Here is a 15,402-nt window from a genome sequence, read left to right as displayed (position 1 = left end):
CACAGCCACCTTTAGCTTTCCCCTACAGAGTACGAATGAGAATCCAGAGTGTTTTCAGGAGAACGTGTTTTAGAGGTCAAACACCTCATTCCATTGTGTGAAGATCTTTAAATAGACCCTTCCAGATTCCTGAGTGTAGTGTATTAATTTAGACTATGATACAGACCTTCTGGATTCAGTAGTTTAGAAACAAGGGCGTTTTTTCCTCTCTCATGTATAGTCAAAGCTGAGTGCTCCTAGTGGACAGGGTACTCTGTCCCACAGAGGCATTCAGGGACCCAGGATCCATCCTCTTGCAGCTCTGCCATCCTAAGGACACAGAGCATGGTTGGGGCAAAGCCATACCTTCTTTGGGTTCCAGTTGGTGGGAAGGGGAGAGAAGGTGGAAGGGTGTCCATGATGGCATAGAGCCCTTTGACTTCTTTCCCTTGGTGGGAATGTCTCTAGGCCGTGAGCAACAGCAAGGACTCAGGGATGTGATCCCCAACTGCTGCACTGAAACTCTGTCTATGGAACAGAACAGATTCTGATGGACGATTGGCAGTCTTTAGTTTAAAAGAAAAAAAAAAAAAAATATATATATATATGTGTATATATACACACACACACACACACATATATATATATATATATATAATTTCTATCTTATAGAAGTCCTGTGAAACTGCTACATAATATTTTATTTTACAAAAATACAATAGGAAAAAAACCAGACTTCTATAAAATGTTAAAGAACCATACTTATTTTAGATCTGACATAAACCTAAAAGGTCTTCTGGTCATTAGGCAATGTATCTCCAGGAGATGTTGTCTTACTGACTTGTTTACTACTGGTCTTCTCCGGAAGAGCTGGAGCTGGGTTCACTGCTAATCCCAGCATCTTAGAAAAGCCTCCTGACACATATAAGGTGATTCATAAATCCCTGTTGGAAGAATAGATAAATGAAAAATATCGAAATGCAGTGATTTTAAATGACTTTGTGAACTAATACTCTCCTCGGCTGAGTTAGCAGCAGTGGCAGAAATGTTTTGGGGATCTAATTACAACACGTTTCTTCCATGTATACATATAATGAGTACAGTTTCAACAGCAGCCGAAGTACAGAAGTACAAAGTACTAAAAAATTTGGACAAGATCCTGAATGATCCTTGAGGTTTATGGTTCTGTTCCAAAGGAAAAGCTAATTAGAGTCTGACCAATGTTGTGCTTAAATTTTTTTTTTTTAAAAGCAAAGCTCTGTCTTGAACTTGACTCTCAGATGTCAAAAACACATTGTGTGACACTCAAAACACTTGTCAAATCCAAGTGTCTCCATTGGCTGAGAGATAGGAAATGGTCTTTGATCAAGTACCAGCCTTCCCCTCACCAGGACAAAAATCCAACATTTTGCCATCATTAAGACTGAGAGAAGAATTCAAATTAGACAGACTTGTCAGTTGTAAATTAGAAGTAAATTCTTATTACAGAGTGGGAAATTTACTTTAGCAAATATAACATTACTAAAATAAATTCAGTGACCTTTTTAAAAAAGATTACAAAATTGAATTTATTGAGTTTCACACAAGATGCACTTATAAAATTAGTACTGAATGCCATTTTAACAGAAGAAATGAACATCATTCCAAACTCCCAACAGATTCTGCAAAGGAAATGAAATCTTCCGAAAATGACAGCACAATAGTAACAGGATAATTCAAGCTGAATTGACAGATATACCCAAATCATATTCTTGCTCTGATCAGGGCTATATTTGGCAAAGTTTCCCCCAAACTAGTCCATAAAGGTGGACACTGTTCCTTTTGGTGGTGAAGAGGAGATGGATGCAAGAATTCTAAAATGGGACTTTGTTGAAACATACACAAAACACGAGTCTTCATTTTTAACTCAAAATACTTCCTGGTTTCACAAAAGCATTTCGGTATGATATCCTCTTTTACCCTACGTGAACATTAATCTTCCTATTTCGTTAGTTAATGCAAAACATTAAGATTCACTTCTGTATTTATACAGAAGCCAAAGAAGCCAAAACATTCAAGCGTGCTTTGTATTTCACCCAGGAAAGAGATGGAACCCCTAAAATTTACCTTCTGCATATCATATGCCTGAAGTGTCAGCACAAGAGCTGAACTTCAACATGAAAGCATCAAAGGAAATGACAGTTAACAGTAACATCTGCACATTTTGAAATGAGATGCTATAACATTTTTATGAAAATGCAGAAAGGTTTCCCAAGATAAAACTGTGGTGGGAAATGACTTGGCCCATGATGTGGGCCACAAACTAGTAATTAAGCAGAAACGGAAATCTCGATCTCAAACAAAACCAAAAAGCACCTTTTGGTTGCTGTTCCCAGCGTCCAAACACACACACCTCATTCCCCCCAACCCCAACAGCTGCGCTTGCAGCCCAAACACGCAGCCCCCAGCACAGGCACCCCCACGGATGCTCCAATCAGCAGGACTCCCGTGTTTTATTAAGTCTAAGCAAGACGCTGCCCAAACCATTTAGAGTATTCACTTTAAAGCTGTCACTTTAAAAAACTCTGTTAAAGTTGACACCTTTGGATTTTGTACACTGACAGTTCTTCAGCCCATTCAACACCAAATTCTTTTAACCAAAACAATTTATGAAGCAATTAGTTTTAAAGCGAAACCAGTTAACTATACATTAAAGTTAACACTGCTCTGCTTTTACAGTATAAAAAAGTGCCTTTTTGTAAGGGTATTTCTATTTTATCCATTGCAATGGAACAATACACAGCTCACATTTTGCTTTAAAGAGTAAACTGAAAAATTATGAAACATTTTTCTCCGTGATGCAACCTTCAGTAATGAATATTTTTTAAATAAACTGGCTTAGGGTTTTTTTCCTATAAAATGCTACTATTCATCATGAATTATTTTAGGTAGCTTTTTATTCTGATTAATTCAGATACATCTTCAAGGATTATTCTGGTGGTAAGAACATTTATCTTGACTTAAGTTTAATTACTTTTTTTTAATGCTTTGGCAGATGAAATACAGTTTGAAAACTGTTTGTGAAAATAGTACGGGACTAGAAAGGTAATGTCATGGGAAAAGCTTCACAGTTTTCCAGGTATATCCTTATACTGAAGAGGCCTTGAGGCAAAATTCGATGTTCTGGAAGCGCGGACTGACGAAGCAGAGTGATTCTGACGTTTCGCCCGTGAGGCCCGGGGGTGACTGCTCCCTGCCGAGCAGGAGGGGCTCCTCCAACCAGTCAGACTTCCAGAGTCCAGGCTGGAGGTCGCTACTTTTCTGTGGCGTGAGTGGCAGCCAAACCTCATTACTGGAAGAAAGATATTAAGATTCGCTTTCCATTAATAATTTAAGTTTTTAAATAAATATTTAAGTGCCATTTTTTGCATCTGTCCATCCTGGGAGCAGAGCATCTCCTGCCCCGGGACTCTGCATCTTGGGCACAAGAGGCCGCAGAGTTCAGTCGATTCGGTTTCCACAGATTGTGAACCTGTCTACCTCTAACAAATCTTTCTTTGAGGATCTGTGCTTTAATTCAGAGCTTTCCTGCGTTATGTCCTTCTCATCGCCATCTGGAGTGGTCAGAAACTGATCAGAACTGCTTGCCACAAGTAATGGGATGACATTTTCCTTTGGATGAACAGGCTGGCTCGTGACTGAAGCGGACAGGTTTTCTTCTGTGGAAAAACAGATCCAACTAATTAGAAAAGGATTTTTCCCCCAACTTATACACAAACTTACCAAGAGAGTGGTAATGGAAAGAAGTGTCCATCATCCATACTTTTAGGTAAAGCAAGTGATCACCAAATAGCCTGGGGCATATAAAGCAGTCATAGTTTATAATGAAACTCTGAGGCTACGCCATTTGTTTGATTAAACTTTTACAGAAAGGCTATTACGTGGATCCTATCACACAACTAACACCACTACCTGATTTTGGGAAGATGAGAACTCCCATACAACAAACTCCCTCCTACATGACCAAGTCCTAATATGACTGTAGCCCGAAAAGTCAGCACTGGCTGCTACAATCAGGACGTCAAGGTGAGGCAGACCCTAGGACATCCAACCTCTTCTGTGTAGATGCCTTAGCAGACCCTGAGCATTCTACCTACGGGAAGTCCAAAGCAGAGGTCCTTTCACCTGGACCCAATTCTTCTACCCCTTGAGATTTAGTTCAGGCATCACCACCTCCAGGAAGGGAGCCTCTCCTGGCCTGTCGATGCCTGTCAACAACCCGCTCCCCTCTGCATTATTCACTTTTGCCATCTCCCTGGTCAGTCTGTGAGGCCCTGCAGGCACGATTTCTTATCTCTGTATCTCCAGTATTGTGTCTATTACCTGGCACACAGAGGCTCCACGTACTTAAAAATAAGCCATTTAAATGAAAAGTCACAAGAACAGATATGGAACAGACAAGGAACTGCCACCAAATGACAAAAACTACATCAGTGTCCCACTTCTTCCTCCAAATCTTCCAGGCCAGCAGCCCTAGAATCACCCCTCACTCTGTTTCTCCCGTTGTGAAACCTCATCAGCAAATCCTGTGTTCTTCCAGATCTATCTGGAATCTGGCCAGCTCTCCCTGCTCACACCACTAAGCCCCATTCTGAGCCAGGCAACCTCCCGGCTGGTCTCTGTCTCTGAGCTCACTCTCCTTGAGTCTCCTTTCCACAAAGCTGGAGAGTGATCCTTTTAAAACATCAGCTGGTTCAAGTTACTCGTTCTGCAACACCTTCCTGAATGGTGTCTGGACTGTGGTCTGATCTCCAAAACACCCTATACGGACACTGAGACCCTTGTCTCAAATGCACTTCCCACCCGTGAAACAGATCCTTCCCACACAGTAAAAGTCACAGTCTGCATGGCAGTAAGGGGGCCTCTCTGACTCCTTCTCTAGTCCCTCTCCCATGGGGTGGGTCCACACCAGCCACCTGGCCTTTGTGGTCCTTCGGCATGCCCAGCACATGCTGGTTTCCACCCTGGGCCTTGGCACATGCTGCTGGTGGTCTGCCTGGGAAGGTGCCCTTTCCTTGGCCAGGGGAGCTCCAGACTCCCAGTCACGTTCCCTTTCCAGACCTGGCTTTAGTTTTCTCTACAGCATGACTGCCCCCTCACTTCCTCCCTGTCTCCCCAACAAGTCAGAATCAGTGCTGCCTGCCTTTCCAGCTGCTGTATCGCCTGGGCCTGCTGTGTAGCAGGCGCTCAAGGATCAACTCCTAGACAAAGAACAAATGTAAAAACTCAGAGCACTGCATTAGGTGTATCTGTGAGGAGATCTAAAATATAAACATTAAAAACAACTCAGCAAAGTGAAATCAATTCTTGAAAGCATTGTGAAACTGACCAAATGATGATTTACTAAGAGAATTCAGATCATTAACTCTTTGGAAAATGATTCATACAAGTGATGGAAGGAACCAAATGTACCTTGAGAGGGTTTGCATTTGTTCTGTGATTTATTAGGTGGTTTGCCTGGTGCGCTGGCTGGAGGGGGATTAAACAACTTTTCTTCCATCTTGGCCTCCTTCACATACTGGCATGATTTCCCCAACAGCACGATGCTGTTAAGTACTTTCAGGGATATCAACCTAAAACCAGAAAAAAACAAACCACAGTTGGAATTCATCTCAATCACCGTGAACGCCATCTCCTACCACTGCTAACGAGAGGACACTGGGCCAGGTGAGGAGCATGGGCCTGGAAGCCGGAGGCCAAAGTCTGGGATGGGCTAGTTTTCAGTGAGGATTCTTTACATCAAGGGAAAGTGCCTGATCAATTCCTTTGTTCTCATTACAACAAGAAATTGTACCACTCAGAAGTTTTACCTGGTACCAAGTTATTTAACATTTATTCTTTCACTGCAAAACAAATGTATTTTGTAAATGCAGATGAATAAAAAATAACTTCTAATCCCAGAGTCCAGCGTTACTCACTGTGACATTTGATATACTATGTTTTGGTCATTTTTATGATGAGTTTATACTAATCTGTACTTTTTCCACTATTTAGGAATGGGGTCTATTTTACAAGTCAGTAGGGGCTGGAGTTTGGGGCCAGGGCAGATTCTGGATGCCCAAGTGTTCGAACTCAAATCCTGACTCACTGCTTAGACCCTGTGTGGACCTGGGTGCACTTCTTGGCCACAAATCCAGAGATGATTCCAGTCAGTGCTCAGAATAGTACCTGGCATACAGCAATGTCAACCAATTTTGCTAATTTATTAAATGTTATTGTTTTACATAACAATATATTATTATGAATATTTTCCCTACCAGTTAATGTTCCTCAGGGACATTATTTTAATATAATATTTCACTGTTTGAGTTATCATATAACAAAGCCCACTAATGCCCTAAATTTCTGCATATTTGGGTTATTTCCAGTATTTTGTTTCTATTTAAAAGTTTCTAATCAGGAAAACTTAGGTTGAATCTGTATTTCCTTAAGATAACTGTGTAGATAGCTATGACAGAATTGGAATTTCTGGGGCCAAAATGTATATGACATTTTAAGGTATCTGATACAAATCTGGCAAAAAAATTCTGAAAAAGTATCCTTCAATCCTTCACGTTGGTACCTTCCTATGTATGGGGGATCTTAAATGACACCCCAGACCCCACTAACAGTATTACTGTGAATGATGAAGCGGCTGCTATCTCTATGGCTGAGGTGAGATCCTGGCAATGACAGGAAACTGCGAATCAGTGGGGGGCGAGGCTAAGGAGGGGCCTGGCAGGGAGGTCAAAGAAAGAAGCAAAGAGGTTCCTTCACTGCCCCTAGATTCTCCCCTCCAGGAGAGAAGAAAGCAAATATCCAGGGAGGACCTCACATGGATCCATGACCCTAAGGATTTTCACGTGCAAAACACTCCCCAATTTACCCTCAGACCCAACTATGCTCGGAACTCCTTTCTTATACCTTCCTTGCTTTCCTCATCCTACCTTGGGGATATCTAAAAGGATTTCAAACTTACTAAAGCCAAGCCTGAACTCTTGATTCCAACCGAACCTTCCAAAACAAGGAAGAAAACCCCACAAAACCACACCTGCCTGTATATCTCACAGGCTTCCCTATCGCAGAATGGTAATTCCGTTACCCTCATTCCCTGGGCTCCAAACCCTGCAATCACACTTGATTCCTTTGGTTCCCTTACACCTCACATCCCATCATTCACCCGCAAGTCCTGTCTGGCTCTACTTTCAGCATATGCACCAGCTGACAAAGTGTTAGCACTCCAAGTGCTACCACTGGAGTGGCTGCCATAGTCCCCTGTCCCCAGGAGACCCGTAACCGCTTCCTGACTTGGCCTGAGGTCTGCTTCTTCTCTTGCCACACTCCAGGCCATTCTCCACACAACCGCCAGAGTGGTCCTGGCCGGAAGCCAGCTGGACCTAGCCCTCTTCTGCTTGGAAGCCTCCAGGGTTTCCTCCTTCCCTCAGCCAGAACCTGAGCCCTTCTGAGGGCTGCCGAGTCCCTTCTGTAACGGTTGCTGGAAGGCAAGTATTTTAGCTATTCTCCATCTCCTTACACTACCCTATTTTTCTTCCTGATAATTACTACAAACTGTCACCTTACAGAGATTTGCTTTTCTAGTTGTTGCCTATTTTTCCACTAGAATTTCAGTGCCACAAAGGCATGGCCTTGGGACCAGTACCTGGTGCCTAGCAAGTGCTCACTGAGGCATGTTGGCCGCAGGAGGGCAGAGGCCGCTGGCCTTCCTCCTGCAGGTCGGCCATGGCAAGTCTGAGGGGAAAAAAGTGGAACCTGGAGCAGTGGGGAGACAGTCCAGCACTGTGTGCCAGAAGGCGCAACTGAAATCTGACTTGCCCACACTCAGGAGAGAGTCCTGGGATGGTGAGGTCAGAGAGTAAAGGAGGTTTCAGGGAAAAGGCAGTCTGGGAAAGATTTTGAAGGAGGGGAAGATAATTTGGGCACTACCTTGATATAAAGTATTAAGGAGAAATGAGTGGAGTAGAAAGGTCGGTGAGCCGCTGGGCCTCCGTGGACTATCAAGGGGAACAGTGATGAGGTGTGCGGGGAAGGGAGGGATGTAAATTTTCAGTCATTCAGATTAAAGCATGTCCACTTTGGTGAATTACACACACACAACTGTAACTAAAAAAAAGTTTTTCAATGTTGCATACACATGCTTTACTTCCTAGTTTAGGTCAAAAGAAAAACACAAGAATATTTTGTTAAGTAAAGATGAGAGCAATTATGGCAACAGCCCTTGATGAGCAAGGCACAAAGCCAAGAACTTTGGAGCGCTATGTGAGCATCTGCACCAGAGAAGCAGGATCTCATGGTTTTAAATGTCGAACTGAGAGAGGTGTGTGGTTCCTTGAGCTTTAGAATCTGTGAGTCAGTCCCTGTAGTATGAAGAAGGGGCAGGCTCTAGGAGAAATCAAGGCCCTGGACTTCCTGCCTCAACACAGTTTCCCAAGTGCTCAGTGTCAAACCACAGCCACCAATCAAGGGACTGATGACGTGGCTTGGGAGACAATGCAGGGACAGAGGCCTGATGGCAAGGGGGGCAACCTGACTCCTAGAACCTGAGCAAAACCTTGTTGGGGAGAGCCCCATGGATTCACTGAGTTAAAGATGTTTTTAAACACAGGAAAATGTCTGGTTGTAATGGCAGATTTTATTGTGAAAGGAAATAGGAGTGCAACTGAAATCCTAAGCAGAAAGAGCTTTAACTGATTTTGCTGAAAATTAAAATAAAATCTAAAGTGCTATTAATACTATTACCAAACAGCAGCATATTTCTTTGACTCTCACCAAGTCATGAACAAATCTGGAGGTATGTGCTGTTAAGGGAGCCCTGGGTCAGTGAGAATAGGTGGAGGGTGATTTGGTTGCAATTAACTTCCACTATATCTTGCATATATACTTTATTGTACAACCAAAACCATATTCCAGAATAGTTAATCTTACCCCAAATAGAAGAGTATGACACAGGCATAAGACAGGATTCCTTGCACTTTAATTGAGCTTGTTACAACTCTGATGAGCTAGACAGAAACAAATCAAAACAAACAAAAAATACACAAACAAAACATACAACCACAGAGTTATTAGTTAATATTTAAATAAAGACTTCTCCATGCTGATTTCAACATTTTAGTTATACTCCTGTGGACTTTGTCTAAATCCAAGCAGGTAGTCCTAGGTTTTTCAATTGTATGAACATGTGGCTGCTTATGAAAACATCTGAGGTAGACTTGTTCAGGCAAATCTAGGATTCCTGTGGTGAATGTCACATTCAGCTGCTTGCTGATTCTCTGAAGTCAAGCACTATATCTAGGTTCATGAATGACACATTTAGTTGTACCCCACAGAGATGCAAATCAGCTGATTTTTTAAAATGAAAATCACTCTGGAAAATACAAATAAATCCATCTTGCTGCATATGTGCCCATCAGAGCTAAAACCACATAGTGAGCACTTTCTTTATTCTTGCTTTGTCTTTCCTGGACTCTTTTTAGGAACTCACAGTGACTTACGGGAGAGAGAGAGAAAAGGGAGCCTTAGGAGCTTTGTATTGTTAAAAAATGAGTAATATCACAGCATTGTCCTTGGAAGTGTGTTGAATAAATCTTGTGGGTCTGTCACTGGAAAATATTTATACATTACAGGTTCGGCTCAATAATGTGTCTGCATTTCAGGGTCTACGGAGGCTGCCGCATGGAAATGGAAAGTCTGGGAAAATAATGGGCCTTATCCAGCAATGTTGCTATTATCAAGTGGAACTCCACTAGAATGTCTTAAATATCATAAGACACATTTTAAACCATATTTTACAAATGCTTTTAGTAAAAGAACAACTGGGTAGAGATCAAGGAAACTGTCACATGTTCACTACAGGTCCACTACAAGAAGACTGATATGGAAGTCCTTGTCTCTGTCACAGGCTCTAATGCAGAGAAGACCTGCTGTACAAGTATTTGTGATGGAAGTTAATGTGGCTCTAGGATTTTACTGATGAATACGAAAGGCAAGCCAACTGCTGCATTCAAGGCTTAAATGATTTCATTTTTATCTAATATGTTATTAAGTAATTTTAAGGTACATAAGTGCAAAGCTTAATTTCCATGAGACCTTAATATATCATTTCTTTTACTCTTCCTGGATATGATTTCATTGAAGGGAGAAATACTGCCACTTGTGGGCCTTAAAAAGGCCTCGGAGTATTCTTTAAGGTTTCCAGATGGCTGCCAAAGCTACGGGGTCACTTTGGAGCTCTGTGAGAAAAGTGCAACAGAAGCAGACCTGCTGGATCACTGCCTAACTGCATGATCCCCTCTGAAAATGCGGTAGGTTCTCCAAAAGCATTTCACTAATCAATTATTAGCTAAACTCAAATCTTTTGGTACATCAATTATAAAAACTCATTTAAGGAATAAAACAAAGGCCAGAGAAAAATTTAAAAAATACTAAATTAGAAAATCCATACTAATTATGAATAGAGTTTTCTGGCAAATAAATTACTACTACTTGGCAAAGCAGGGCCACATTTAAATCCAATCATTTAACCAATCCTTTAAAAATAAAAACTCAGTCAGGCAACCTAGGTTTATCCTTATAGTATATGTATCATGTTTCCAGTTGTAGGTAACAAATGTAGAAAGATTTAACATTTTATCAATTGTTTTAACAATTTTACTCTTTAAAATATTCTATTTTTCCAAAATTCTAGAAGCTCCTTTTACCAGAAAAAGAAAGCTATATTATTATATAACAAATAAGTTATTAATAGAATTGAAAACATTTAGGATGTGGTTTTCTGGAGAGTCACAATGAAATTTTCATAACATTAAATCTACTAATCTCCCAGCCTTTAAAAAAGGTCAGGCAAGCTGGGCTAAATACAGTTGGTATCACTTACAACTTCTTTATACATGTTAGTTAGCTTCCATGACACTGCATCTACATGAGAACTCTAGATGTCCTTTGGCAAAAAGACGATTGCATTTGTTTTGATGTGAGACTAGGTAGCCAATGAGGAACATAATCAAATACAGGTATGGCCAGCAAATCTTAATTAACAAACATTATTATGGCCTGATGTGGCTAGTAACTTTTTGCAAGGCTGTTCTGAGCAATTCATTTAAATATTCAAAGTTGGTGACTATTTTTTGGATTGATTTAATACATTTCAGTGCTAATATTTAATATGTATACATATTTTTTCTGAGTATAACAGGAAAAATTTTCATTGAAAAACCTCTGCAAAAATTGTAAAAAGTGACTATAATGGATAGAAACTATGTCTTCATTTGAGTATACCAAAATTTATTTAACCTATTTCATGACTTTCAAATTTCTATTATTATAAATGCCACTGTGATGCATAATCTTGCCTATAAATCATCATGTGCTTTTTATAACTATTTTCTTAGGATAAATCCCTAGAACTCCAAGTACTGCATCAAAGCATAATACTGTCAAACTGCCTTTTAGAAATGTTGGATAGACTTCTTATACTTCCGCTAACACATGCTACAGTGGTCGCACCAATGCCTACACTAGACATTTCCATTCAAAAAGAAAAATCTCTGCCAAATGAATAAGCAAAAATGAGTACTCTCATTACTAGGAAAGCCATTACATAAAATATCTGTTAAAATTACTCATCTGTTGCACAGCTCAAAATCCAAAAGAATAATACCATAACTTATAATTTCCTTCCAAGTCATTTACCTTTAGTTTTTGTATCAGGTCCGTCTGAAATAAACTTCTCAATAATCCATTTGTTAATACTTTATCATAACAGCTATCTCACTGTAGAAAAGCAAAAAAAGTATGAACTTACTAGAACAGCCAATGGGAGAGGGATGAACCCCATCCTCCGTGCCACAGAGTCACTGTAATCAGTATATGCCTGCACAGAGAAAGCAAAGAAGGATTTATGGCATCGCAAAAGTTCACTTCCACTTACCACCAGCAGATGTTCTCAATGGGTGAGGCTATGCACAAAAAGAGATCCCGACAACTATTATATAATTGAGTAAAATGTGGGAATCTAAATGTTCATTAAGAAGTTCTAAATCCAAAGTTGTATAACAGTTAATATGCTACAGAAATCACACCTTATTTAATATTAAGTACTGTCATTATTTTACTAAGTTACAAACATAGTGTCGAGAATAGAGATAAGTAGGAAGTTGCAGTTTATACAACTTTCCCTTAACCAATATTCCACGCTAAATTAAACCATTGTTCAGGTAATTTTGGACTCTGTATTCAATATAATGCTCACATTTTTCTGTCGACTGCTAACAAGGTCAAAAGCAAGGCTGGCTCTGTATTCACTGTAGACCTAAAGACAAATAAAAGTGAAATATTAAGTGATATAATGCAATGTATAATGTACAAAGACTTAATTGACTTTGTAGATGAAAACATTTAATAATTAACCAGGGAAAAAGTGCTTATGGCCAAACAGACATCTGGATAGTGCTTCTCTGTTTTCCTACAGTAAAGGTAAAACAGCCTCAGCCCCACCTGAGGCTGAGATTTTTTTTCAAAGAGGGATAAATAGTCAATGATTATGATCCTGAGAGTTTAGAATCTAGGGAAGAGTGGTTATTTAAGTAGTATAATACATATAAAATAATTTTTAAATTTTAAATGCACAGTTTAAAAAATTATTATTACGAAAATGATATATCATTCAAACAATGGGTACTAAGCAAGATGTAAAACTGAGTTCGAAGAGGTAACATTTACAAAGGCACTGGAAACTGTCATTTCACTAAAACTGCACTAAGTGCTTGAATCAAGTTTATTAATTTTGCCTTCAGATAATGAGAAAATGATCCTATGGAAAGCCAACTATTTTGTACTGAGGAAACCAAGAGAGTCAACAGTGAAATTACTTGATCAGTGCTTTACAAAAGAATACAAAATCTTATTTAAGTTTATTAAAGCATTCAGAAACTCTTAATCAAATCATATTCTAGCAATTGCAACCACATTAGATTTTAAATCTCTGCTTTTTGAAATAGTACCACAGTAAGACAAAGTACAACCCAAATAAAAACTAGGAAACTGTCCAAATGAATATTCATTTTGGGGCTGAGGTAGGAATAGGGAAGGCACTGAGAGCTTCCATGCTTTGTGTACAATGGGCCTACAGCACACATCTATTTGTGGAAACTCCACAGAACGCTGGTTGAAACATAAAGCAAATCTCCTAACTGCTTTCACCAAAAAATATAAGGCTCTTGTATTCTATAACTACACAGAAATTTATAATCACAGAAAAAGAATCAATTTTTAAATACAAAATACTTAAAAAAAATCTAGCCAGAGAGAAAAGGTTTGATAGTCTATGCTTAAAAAGAAACAAGGTGATTTTTATAAGTTTTTAAAGTACACAGACTATGATAATATTAACAATTTATCATGATTCTGAGTTAGTGACACTCTACTCCGACCTGATCTATTACCCAAATTATACTTCCACAAAACAGTATGGAACCAGGACCGTTCAGTATTTAAATAACATACTTTCTGTAGTATAACAATTTTTCAAAATTTAAAAATATAATTCTAACTTCAAAGTAGTACTCTTGTGTTAATAAATGGAATAAACCTAGCTTTATTTTACATCTTTATAATATTTTATAATATTTATATCTTTATAATATTAAGAACATTACTTAATATTAATATTGCTTTTTACATGAATATTACTTTTCATAATTACTATTTTTTGTTTTCTTTTAATTTAAATTCAAGTTAGTTAACACATACTCTTGTATTAGTTTCAGGAGCAGAATTTTGTGATTCGTCACTTACATATAACACCCATTGCTCATCCCAACAGTGCCCTCTTTAATACCCATCACTCACTTATCCCATCCTCCACCGACCTCCCCTCTAGCAACCCTCAGTTTACCTTCCTCTCGGTTTCTATCTTATTTTTCCTTCCCTTTCCCTATGTTCAACTGCTTTGTTTCTTAAATTCCACATATGGGTGAAATCATATGGTATTTGTCTTCCTCTGACTTGTCTTGCTTAGCATAACACACTCTAGTTCCATCCATTGTCACTGAAAGATTTCATTTTTTTTGATGTGTGCATGTGTGTGCGCATCTTCTTTATCCATTTATCAGTCGATGGACATTTGTGGCTCTTTCCCTAATCTGGCTATTAATGATAAAGCTGCTGTGAACATTGGGATGCATGTGCCCCTTCAAATCAGTATTTTTGTATCCTCTGGATAAATACCTAGTAGTGCAATTGCTGGGTCATACGGTAGTTCTATTTTTAACCTTTTGAGGAAACTCCACACTGTTTTCTAGGGTGGCTGTAACAATTTTCACTGAAGTCAACATTAAACACTGAATTGCTTGCTTATTAAAATACATACATCTGCGGTAATGTCATTGAATTTGGTGATAAAGGCATGTTTTACAATATCCACAGCAGTTTCTGATGCAATCACCATACAGACATCTGGAAACAACACCCAGAGGTGATCTAGAAAGGACAGGGAAAAAGAGACAATTAAATCTCTTAATATGAATAGAACATCTTAAACCATAATATCACAGGCTGCCATAGAAATCTGAAATCTCCAGAACTTAACTATAATGTTGTTAATAAATGATAAGAGACAAAACTAGCATTCAATTATCACAAGAGCTGTATTTTATCAAATTAAAGGATAATTCAATCAACAGCTCTTTATTCTGTATTTCCTCTGTGCTAAACCCTTGAGGGGCAGGACAAAGAGGTAAACGGAGCCGGCACACTGGTAGGACGGCTAATTAACCAGGCTTGTCATAAAATCCTTTAATTTGATAGCTGCCTATTGTGACAGTAAATAGCTAGTAGGGACATGTGCTGAAGTCAACTGAATAATCTCCTCCCCTCTTTATCACTATGAATTAAAGATACTGGGAAAAAACTTCTAGAAATATATTTCCAAGATCACATATCTCATTTAACATCTGCTTCTGGTTTTTCACAGGTATCTGAAAACTAGCAATGAATCAAAATAAATGAAGAAGAAGTTATTAAAAGCCTGGGATGTGCACGGCATTGAGGGTAATAAATAAAATGCAAAGTATAATCTCGGTCCTAAAGAATGAGGTTGCATAAAAATGACAGACATGAAAAAACTCTCAATTACACAAGACATGGCCATCCATTTCCCACCAACTTCACTCAGCACTGCCAGACTGTTATAATTACCTGCAGATTTCTACTATCAGCCTGGGAGTCCTATGTCTATCTTAGGACTCTGTATGTGTGCTACAGTGCCTGGCTTTATGGAAATGCCTATTATGTGATTGGATAATGAAAATTCATAGAATCTTAACAACTTCCTATCAGCCTTGATTTAAAAATGTGTAAGTAACAAAATGTACTGTCTTGTATCTTTTT

The 15,402-nt window shown here is 39.0% G+C and overlaps 1 protein-coding gene across 1 annotated transcript in view; it reads right to left on the bottom strand.

The window, feature by feature from the left end:
• Nucleotides 1-1,520: 1,520 nt before the first annotated feature.
• Nucleotides 1,521-15,402, bottom strand: part of TAPT1 (transmembrane anterior posterior transformation 1) — a 65,482-nt gene continuing 51,600 nt past the window's right edge. The window contains exons 9-14 of the mRNA XM_059165064.1: nt 14,384-14,493; nt 12,266-12,325; nt 11,819-11,887; nt 8,941-9,017; nt 5,431-5,591; nt 1,521-3,677 (exon numbers count right to left, since the gene is read on the bottom strand). Coding sequence (XP_059021047.1) covers nt 3,460-3,677; nt 5,431-5,591; nt 8,941-9,017; nt 11,819-11,887; nt 12,266-12,325; nt 14,384-14,493 — 695 coding nt within the window. The 3' untranslated portion in view covers nt 1,521-3,459. The remainder of the gene's footprint in view (nt 3,678-5,430; nt 5,592-8,940; nt 9,018-11,818; nt 11,888-12,265; nt 12,326-14,383; nt 14,494-15,402) is intronic.

This window comes from Mustela lutreola, chromosome 1 (assembly GCF_030435805.1).
Source record: "Mustela lutreola isolate mMusLut2 chromosome 1, mMusLut2.pri, whole genome shotgun sequence".
Taxonomy (NCBI): Eukaryota; Metazoa; Chordata; class Mammalia; order Carnivora; family Mustelidae; genus Mustela; species Mustela lutreola.
Note: the sequence above shows the minus strand (reverse complement) of the source record. Positions and strands in the feature narration are given on the sequence as shown.